The sequence below is a fragment of the Tachysurus vachellii genome, chromosome 19 (assembly GCF_030014155.1).
Source record: "Tachysurus vachellii isolate PV-2020 chromosome 19, HZAU_Pvac_v1, whole genome shotgun sequence".
Classification (NCBI taxonomy): Eukaryota; Metazoa; Chordata; class Actinopteri; order Siluriformes; family Bagridae; genus Tachysurus; species Tachysurus vachellii.
Genome location: NC_083478.1, coordinates 21,005,467 through 21,015,466, shown reverse-complemented (window position 1 = coordinate 21,015,466; position 10,000 = coordinate 21,005,467). Strand labels below are relative to the sequence as shown.

General features: G+C 44.1%; 2 protein-coding genes and 1 pseudogene across 2 annotated transcripts in view; 1 reads left to right on the top strand and 2 right to left on the bottom strand.

The window, feature by feature from the left end:
• The window catches only part of ppm1ka (protein phosphatase, Mg2+/Mn2+ dependent 1Ka), a 4,129-nt gene extending 44 nt beyond the window's left edge, over window positions 1-4,085 (bottom strand). The window contains exons 1-7 of the mRNA XM_060894843.1: window positions 3,961-4,085; window positions 3,058-3,545; window positions 2,838-2,938; window positions 1,909-2,074; window positions 1,359-1,503; window positions 1,130-1,264; window positions 1-431 (exon numbers count right to left, since the gene is read on the bottom strand). The exon at window positions 1-431 is cut by the window's left edge and continues 44 nt beyond it. Coding sequence (XP_060750826.1) covers window positions 300-431; window positions 1,130-1,264; window positions 1,359-1,503; window positions 1,909-2,074; window positions 2,838-2,938; window positions 3,058-3,494 — 1,116 coding nt within the window. The 5' untranslated portion in view covers window positions 3,495-3,545; window positions 3,961-4,085 and the 3' untranslated portion in view covers window positions 1-299. The remainder of the gene's footprint in view (window positions 432-1,129; window positions 1,265-1,358; window positions 1,504-1,908; window positions 2,075-2,837; window positions 2,939-3,057; window positions 3,546-3,960) is intronic.
• Window positions 4,086-7,516: 3,431 nt separating this feature from the next.
• On the bottom strand, window positions 7,517-9,301 carry gprin3a (GPRIN family member 3a). Its single transcript, XM_060893420.1, has 2 exons — window positions 8,555-9,301; window positions 7,517-8,332 (listed from the first exon to the last, which is right to left on the bottom strand). Exons 1-2 carry the CDS (start codon window positions 9,299-9,301, stop codon window positions 7,517-7,519), a joined length of 1,563 nt encoding a protein of 520 aa, XP_060749403.1.
• A 444-nt stretch (window positions 9,302-9,745) lies between these two features.
• LOC132861832 (protein phosphatase methylesterase 1-like) overlaps window positions 9,746-10,000 on the top strand; it is a 9,223-nt pseudogene continuing 8,968 nt past the window's right edge.

Sequence of the window (10,000 nt, the reverse complement as noted above, 5' to 3'; positions counted from 1 at the left end):
AACGAATCAGTGTTTTCTGGGTCAACATGGCCGCTTACCTGAGAAGGTTTTTAATTCGCCACTATAGTAGCTGTCGCAAAATAATATTCAAATTGCTAATGTAGCAAAATTTTCCAAAAATATATACAAGGGGAAAATATCACATGGTACAAACATATGATACTCGAATATACACAAGTATGTCAATGTATGTCAATTATCATCCGCCGTGAAATACGTTTTCAAAAAATAATTTAATAATTAGCTTTAAAGCTACACTATGTTACATAACACATTCTAGCTTTAAAGATTGTGAGGTTTCAGGCCCAGCGTCCGCTGCAGGCGAAGTTCCGGCTCATGGAGTAGCTGTACTGGGAATTCTGCTGCTTTCCCCAAGCTCCGAACGGAACAACGATGACCGAGCTGTTGTCGTCAGAGCCGTACTGCAGAGCCTGAGGAAAAAAACACACACACACACATACACACGCACACACACAAATCGGTGTTTAAACTGAGTTATTCATTAGTACATAAGTATTTAATCTGTGTAGGTCAAAAGCCACACATTCCTGACTGAAGTCATGGTCCAGATGACGTTCAGCGGATGAAGTGCACACGTCTAGCCAGATAACAAGAACCTTTCACGTTGTTTTGGATCTGATGTACGGTGCATTCACAAAGGAAGCGACTTTTCAGTTCTTTAGTCAGTTCACAGAAACATTTTTATTTGTTTAATAACAATACGGGGCCACGGTGGCTTAGTGGTTAGCACGTTTGCCTCAAACCTCCAGGGTTGGGGGTTCGATTCCCACCTCCACCTTGTGTGTGTGGAGTTTGCATGTTCTCCCCGTGCCTCGGGGGTTTCCTCCGGGTACTCCAGTTTCCTCCTCCGGTCCAAAGACATGCATGGTAGGTTGATTGGCATCTCTGGAAAATTGTCCGTAGAGTGTGAGTGCGTGAGTGACTGAGAGTGTGTGTGTGCGCCCTGTGATGGGTTGGCACTCCGTCCAGGGTGTATCCTGCCTTGATGCCCGATGACGCCTGAGATAGGCACAGGCTCCCCGTGACCCGAGGTAGTTCAGATAAGCGGTAGAAGATGAATGAATGAATAACAATACATACTGTATATATGCTAATGCTATCCGGCTACCTGCTCGGTGACGATGTGCGCCGCCTCTGTAGGATCGTGACACTGGCTGATGACATCACAGATTTCCTGGTTGCTCATGATGAAGTTGATGCCGTCGGTGGTCAGGGCCAGAAACGAGTCGTCAGAATGTTTTACCTGGAAGATAAAACCAGGAAGCCATTCTGAGATACCGAGATATTCATGAGATAAAAAAAAAAAGATACCTTAGACCACTGACTGCTGCACTCACTATAGCACGAGTGGTCTCTGGTTCTGCGATAACTCCGCTTTGCTTCAAGTCAAAATCTCCGATGCTGCGTGTCATGGCCAGACGGCTGTTCACGTTTGCTTGACCGAGACTGTTCCATGTTACGAAACCTCCACACTTGCGTATTCTGGAACAAACACACCCCCAGCACACACACACACACACACACACACGCACCCAACACACATATCACTGAAAATGGAGCAAGAAACAAACAAACACACACGTATACACTGAGATGCCAGCACAGATAGAGTACATTTGAGTAAACAGTGTGTAGGGACACACACGAGCACGTAACACACACAATTACAGAGAGTTCCTGCAGAAATTCACACAACAGCCGGTTCACTAGTAACTTATTAAATACTTAAATGCACAAATGACATTTACATCATTGTTGGCTATACAAGAGAAGTGAAGGAGGTCTATTTAAAGACATACACACACCCACACACACACACACACACACTTAGCATGCCAGTTAACACCGTTCTCTGGGGTTCACAGAGAACCTGTGTAACGTCAGTACCTTTGTTTTTCGTCCTTTCTCTCAGGTGTATGGTCGCTGGTGAGTGTGTAAACTTCACCCTTCCTGCACAGCATGGCTCGACTGTCTCCGACACTCCCGACCACCAGCTCTATCCCATCTCTTAGCAAAGCCACCGTCGCCGTAGTGCCCACCGTCATCAGAGAGGCTGTAAGGGATTAACACAGAAGGACTTTTTACAAAAAAAAAGAATCGAATATATAACACAAGTAGATCATTTCAGATCTATTTTATATAGATCTTTTATTCTACATCTATTGTACAGAAAAGAGTTGTTTTTGACACAACATCCGCCGAAATCAGGTGTTTTTTGTGTGTAAATGCACTGTAGATGAAGGGTCAAGTCATTTTTGGAACAAGACCCGTTTTCATCCAGGTTCCATCTCCGGGGTCTCTGGTTCTATTTTAAGCTCAGGTTACTGTCTGTGCAGAGTTTCACATGTTCAACATGTCTGCGTGTGGGTCTACTCTGGGTTCTCAGGCTCCTACAAACACTCCCAAAACAGGACAGTTGTTGGGGCAGTGATTGGTGTGTGTGTGTGTGTGTGTGTGTGTGTGTGTGTGGTGTTCTGAGATGGCTTAGGATCACATTCTGGCTGTATTTTCACCTCTTGTTCCTGGGCTAGGCTCCAGACCCACCTCGACTCTGACCAAGTGTGAATGAATGAATGTGTTGTCAGGTTGTTTGGTGCAGAGCTGCTTTTAGGCCAGATGATATTTACACCAGACTGTTCTGAGCTGAGGTAGGTTTTTTTGGCAGGTTGGGTTTTACTGTGTGTGTCCGGTTGTGTGTGTTGGATTATTTAGAGATGTATTTAGGACTGAGCTGGTTTTGGACCACGCCAGGTCTGACCACGACCCTCATTTTTCGGCGTGAGACTAGAATGTGTAATTTCTTTGTGTATTTGTACCGTTGCCGTACATCTGCACCTCAGAGGCCAGGGCAGCGTCTACCTGTAGGAAGGCTTTTGTTAATACCTGTTCTAGATCCCACTCTTTCTCAAGACCCTTCCTATAACACACACAAACACACACATGATAGATCAGTCTGTGTGGGTTTCAAGCTGATATCCTGCATCCTATACTTATGTTGAGCATCTGTTTATGTACATATGGGTGCGTGTGAGTCACCTAATGTAGCTCTCCATGTGTGTGTAGCAGAAGTCAGCGGCTTGTGGGCCCCCGTGTCCGTCAAACAGCGCAAAGTAGAGCGTGGAGGGTGTGAGCTCAGCTACACGGAGCCGATCCTCGTTGTCCCGACGACGGCCAATCAGTGAGGCCGAGCCGACACGGTCTAGGCTTATACGTGGGATCGGTTTACCGTAACGTATGCTGGGTGGCAGCAGGATGGGCGCCTCGATGCGATTGTCCCAAATCCCAAACGAGTCCCATGTGGACGGCCGGCCGCTTCCATCGACATCCAAACGAGCGGCGGCGTACCAGCGGACCCCGGGCACTGCTGACCAGCATGCGCACACACACCGGCCCGAACGCACGCTAGCACTCCTGCCAATTGACGAGAATGAGCGGCGTAGAAGAAAGGAGAAGGTGGTGGCAGAGAGAGACATTTTAGAAGCGAAAGAAACGTATGCTGTTTTGTTTGTGGTTTCTGTGACACCCTATAAAAAAAACAAAAACATTTGAATGACATTTTGAGGACATCGTACTGTGCACCAAGCCAGCGCTGAAGGCCCGGTTTAGCATTCTCAGTACTGTGACACTGACACGCAACAGCCTCCAACACACACTATTGTTGTGCAACAGATGAACTTTGCTGAGAAACTGACACTGATAATGAGCAGAGGACAATCAACACACACTGCACATGGAGATGAACTACAGCGTCTAATAAAGCGCAGTAAATAACACAGTAGCACCATTTCACTACAGCACATATGGAGGTCCCTCCAAAGTAGTTTAGGTCTGTGCAAGTCATGTTTAAATGTCTACACTGTTATACTTCACACCTTAAAACTTCTGTAAGAAACTTCTGTCGCTCAACAAATAAGTCAAAAGTTGTAACGTTTTACTCACCTGTTTATTTTTACATTTAATTCTCTCCGTATGGTTACACCCTCTGCACACGTTCCCCGAGCCGGTGTGTATGTGTGTGTGTGTGTGTGAGAGAGCACAGTCGACAACGCATGTGACTCATTTACATATTTCAGACCGAACAACCAATCATGAACCAAAACAGTTTAATTCTATTTCACATATTCCATAAATGAAAGGAGCTGTCATGAGATGGGTGTTTGTGTTTAGGCCAATCACATGCGTCGAGGCTGAAGAAATCGTGCAATACATGACGCATTAGTGCAACCAGAGACAGGACAAACTTTACTGACCTATAAATCAAGCTCTATTACTCAACTCTCTCTCTCTCTCTCTCTCTCTCTCTCTCTCTCTCTATCTCTCTATCTCTATCTATCTATTTATGGATCTATTTCTTCATTCTTGTCTCTCTCTCCTGCTCTCTCTCTCCCTCACAGTGATAGAGATAATAAAATGCACTATGCATGTCTCAGGACAGCAATGAAGCAGAGGAATAATGGCTTTGAGCGGCATCTTAGAGATGCTAATATGGGAAACTTGTCCAAAGTTATTTATATACGCGTCCATCATGCGGATCACTTTGTAAATATCAAAGTACTGATTATATTCCATCTGTTGCTGCACACATTTTTTCAGATGCATTCTGCTTATTTGAAGTACAGGACAAATGACACACAACCCTGAATAAGGTAAAGTTTAATCTGTAACTCTGCACCTTCTAATGAAGTGGGTTAAATACTCAGGGAATGCTAATAGGTAACAAGAGCAATGCTCGTAAATAGATAAATATTTATGGCTCGTAAATCCATAAATAAATAGATAGATAGATAGATAGATAGATAGATAGATAGATAGATAGATAGATAGATAGATAGATAGATAGATAGAGAAAGAGAGAGAGAGAGAGAGAGAGAGAGAGAGAGAGAGAGAGAGAGAGAGAGAGAGATAAATTGATGTGTCCCTTCAGTCACAAACCATCAGTTAATGTTGAAAACCTCTGAGACAAACATAATTTACAATTAATGTGATTATAAATCATTTATATAGAGAGAGTGTGTGAAACTGAAAACAGGGAGGGAGAGAGAGAGAGAGAGAGAGAGAGAGAGAGAGAGAGAGAGAGAGAGAGACAGACAGACAGACAGACAGACAGAGAGAGAGAGAGAGAGAGAGAGAAAGAGAGAGACTGAGAGAGAGAGAGAGAAAGAGAGAGACAGACAGACAGAGAGAGAGAGACAGAGAGAGAGAGAGAGAGAGAGAGACAGACAGACAGACAGAGAGAGAGAGACAGAGAGAGAGAGAGAGAGAGAGAGAGAGAGAGAGAGAGAGAGAGAGAGAGAGAGAGAGAGAGAGAGAGAGAGAGAGAGAGAGAGAGAGAGAGAGAGAGAGAGAGAGAGAGAGAGAGAGACAGAGAGAGAGAGAGAGAGAGAGAGAGAGAGAGAGAGAGAGAGAGAGAGAGAGAGACAGAGAGAGAGAGAGAGAGAGAGAGAGACAGAGAGAGAGAGAGAGAGAGAGAGAGAGAGAGAGAGAGACAGAGAGAGAGAGAGAGAGAGAGAGAGAGAGAGAGAGAGAGAGACAGAGAGAGAGAGAGAGAGAGACAGAGAGATAGAGAGAGAGACAGAGAGAGAGAGACTGAGAGAGAGAGAGAGAGAGAGAGAGAGAGAGAGAGAGAGAGAGAGAGAGAGAGACAGAGAGATGAAGCTGTCATGACCACTCTTCACCTTTACAGAAAGTAGAGCAGATATTCCTCTGGGACCTTCAGAGTGCATGTGAGAAATGAACAAACAATGTCTTTTTTGTTTTCACTTTTATTTTCAGTATGTGATCAGTATGTGATCAGTATGTGATCAGTATGTGATCAGGAATCAATAAATAATATGTTATCTGTCTATATTATATTCTATGGATTACACAACTATCAAACCCCAAAACCACACACATGAATAAATGATCTCAGTCCTAATGGAATTAATTAATTATTGATCATCGTTCAAAACCATTAGACTAAAGAAGACTTTTTCAGTTCTGGTCCCAGAGAACCTTTGCCATCCTCACACATTGCTTTGAGCCCGATATGCTGTGCTGGGTACATAGAGTTCTCCAGGACCAGGACTCTGAAACACTGAACTTTATAGCAGATTCTCTATAATCTCTATATAGCAGGACTAGGACATAAAAGTAAGACAACTGCAAACTTAGGAAACACAGCTTAAAATGATGGTTGTGTACATGTAAGTCTGAGCAAACAGCCCAAAGGAAGGCAATGATACTAGTAATGATACACAAGGTGTGGGAAACAGAGCTGAAGCATCAACTGAGGGAAAATCAGGAAGTAAACAAGATGTGGTACTATGTGGTACTACATAAGAGATGTGGTACTGGAAAATACTTGTCTAACAACACAGAATAATACCGAACTGAATGTTTAGTGCCCCTAACCACAGATTATAACTTCTGACCAACTATGTCTATCACCAATGAATTACAACAAATGGATTCAGGTGACACTAAAGTGCATCAGTTGGCCTTTTTACACCTGGTCACTTCATGTGTTGTCTCTGATCCGATAGCTATCTGATTTGTTAAAACTGTTCTATTTACATTAGGCCACATAAATGCGTCTCGGCGAATCGGATATCGATCCGATCTTTCTACTCCCGCCCAAAATGCTAATATATTTTATCTCATTTCCGGGGTAATTGACATGTAACACGCTTTGGTGTATGCAGTTGCTAAAAAAAACAGCATTTACTGTTTGCTGCATTTTCGCTGGTGGCAGCAGCAGTGCATTTTAAGACACAACGAGACACCTGGGTGAAAGATCGGAGCACAGCACTGGTGGGAAAACATATTTGTTTCTGGCGCGATGCACAACTCGCGAGTCACCTGCGAATGACATACTTCCGTTTGGGAGGAGTATAGCGCTGTCGTATGTGGCTTGAACAACCACATGCATTTACACCTGTCCAGTTTCATCTGAAATGCGTCCCAGACCACCTCCTGAAGTGGTTTGTGCGATCGGATTTATATCCGTCTCGAAACCGTTTCGGAGGGCATTTAGACCTGGTCTTTTTACCGTCGGGTAGCTATCTGATCACAGAAAACGCATGAAGTGACCAGGTGTAAAAAGCCCCAGTGTGAGCTACGACACCTGGATAACTGGGCTAACTTTGTGGTACTTACAGTGTGAGTGCTTGGAACAAAGTGCTACAATACCATAAGAAAGTTTGCCAAATACCACCCAATTTTCTCTTTTATACTCCAGACCACAGATGGTAGGGGGATCATCATGATATGAACTTGCCAATGTTGCCCCAATACGGAAACCTAGTTACCTATAAATCCATCTAAATGTTTCACTATACTGTACATAACACACCTCCCTGTATTGTCTCTACCACTCATGTAACAGTCTAACAAAAAACAGCTAACCAGAACTTTCCATAAACTTCTCAAAGTTCTACTATAAATTCAGAGCATTCCATTTAGTTGCTGTGGTCTGAACTTGCAACAAAAAGTACTCCACAACATATAAAAACATTTAGGCTTCAGATTTGGTCTTTAAGCAACAAGTCGATGTTTGGAATAGTGAGCGGAAGACATTCCTTTTCTTTTTGTTCTTACTTCCTCTTTTCCCATCACTGTTTGAGTACTCAGAGAGTGAGATAGACTTGCGGAGGTGACCGATGCGCTGCTCGTGTTCTTGGATTTTGTGCTGGAGGTGATTCTGAATGGCAAAGCCAAGAGACTCCATATCCACAGCTGCTCCATATACCTCCCACGTCATGCCTTGCTCATCCCACGCTACCTCCGGAAGTGGACCAGTCACTGCTTGGTCTTCTTCTCTGTCCACTTCTTTGGGTTCCCTTTCAGGGCCAGACCTAGATGAAGAAGGTTGAGACTCCTCTTCCTCTGGCAAAGCCAGACTGTCAGACAGAGTAGACTGGCTGCGCAATTCGATCTGAATTTCACAGACGTGTTGCAGAGCAGGTTTAAAGGATATGGAAGACCGGTAAGGGGTTGGGCTCAAACTTTTAACCATGGATCCCTCTGATGCAAAGTTTATTGGTGCTAAACCTGATTCTAAGCTGACAACTTGGCCAAGTCCATTTTGTATGCTCGTTCTAGCATTTCCAGAAACATTCTCATGGTTTCTGAGGTTAGCTATAAGATCCATTTGGCTCCAGGATGGGTACGTCATGTTTGGACTCATGGAGGTGGACTTGTTGTTGCCCTCTACAACAGCCTGAACTTCAGCATCCTTATACATGAGCTCTGCCTGCAGGGCAGCATCAAGTCTTTGGACAGGATCAGGGTTCTCTTCAGTCATTGTTGCTGCATCTTTGAAACTGTTGATCTGGTTCAGTTTCCTTTCTTTTATTAACCCTTCCATTTCTCTTTCCCCCTTTTCTTTCTCTCTGGCTTCACAGTTTCTGTCCTGTTCAGTCCATTTTCTCTCTGTTTTCTCTTTTGTCTGTTTTCTGTCTGTCTCTTTATGTCCACTTCTCTTCTCAAGGGCTTCTCGTCCTTCTACACCTTCCTTCAAATCCTTTCTTTTTTCTCTCCCACAATCTCTCACCTGGGCCATGGCATTTCCATCTGTCTGGCCTGCTGTCTTCTCCACCCGCGATACAGAGGTGGTCGTTCCCTCTGGAGGAAAAAGGGAACGTTTAGATGCTGTCTGAAGAGTGATGTCACTCCCTTTGAGAGCGCATCCCACTTGTATGTCTTTAAGCATACCTTCTTCTTCTGTCCTGGGTCTGGTTTTCTCTTCGTCTTTATTCCTCTGAAATATTTCTATCTTGCTTTCTTTTGTCTCCATTTGCTGCACACTTTGGACCCCTTGATTATCTTCCATCACACATAACCTGTTGTCATTAGATTTAAGATGGTGTATGAGTAAGGGCACCATCTCTTTGCTTCTCCCCTTACAGAATGATTCAGGTCTGTCCACTGGAGTGGGACTGGCTCTGAGCTTTGGGCTGGACATAGTTCTAGGGATTTGAGAAAAGGATGTTTGTTGGACACTTTTCGCCAAGGAAAAAATGGACGAAGCTGTAGCTGCTGGGACAAAGGGTGCTCTTGATGTAGCTGGTGATGATGTAGCAGATGCAGGAGCTAAAGTGGTTGGAGTTCTTGGTGTAACAGTACTGCTTGGTGTTTTGGTTTGCATAAGAGAATCTACTGACGTTTTGACCTGGATGGTCTCATTCCCTCCTCTCACCCCAGGAGGCACATTAGCCTCTTGGTGCTGGTTTTGGTGTCTGGATTCAGCCTTGTAGCATATTTTGAGTTCATTCTCAGGGTTGTTTGGGTTAGATTCCATCAGTTTAGCTTTGGTAGATTATTATTGATCCTGAGTGTCACATTTGCTCTGTGGTTAAAAGAATTGAAAATAAAACAAGATCATTTAAATAAAAAACTACCACACACATCTAACCCCAACACCAACTGGAAACCTCCACCTTGTAATTAACCCCTTTATGTTTTATCTTGTGTTTATTAAGTGAGAAAGAGAGAGCCAACAAATTGCTGTGTCAGACTATTTAAGAGTCCTACATCTACTACAACATTGCACTTGTGTAAAAAAATCTGTAGATGAAGATGATGTAACTCACCTGCGTCAGACAGTTAGAGGTGATACGGTTCCTCACGGAGACGCTGAGCACTTCCGAACCTTCACATCATCATCATCATCATCAGCATTGAGTGGTGCATCAGTGCGATGTGATCATGTCACGCGGTGCACAGTGTAAAGTGATGTAAGATAATGTCGGATGGGAGAAAGCGCCGTGCGGTGTGTCTGCGCTCGCGCCTGTCTCGAGCTCCGGCTGAAAATATACCGGCGGTGCTGCTGTCTGGCACGTGTCGGATTTACGGTGCATTTCTTATTCAGCGCGAGATCTCCAGACACCACTCATGCATTCGGTGCAAAAAAAACAAACAACAAATGCATTCTCACAAAACGCGACCTGTTGCAAAGCAAACCGTTTAAACGCTGCATGTTTGCTTTACTCCTCTTGAC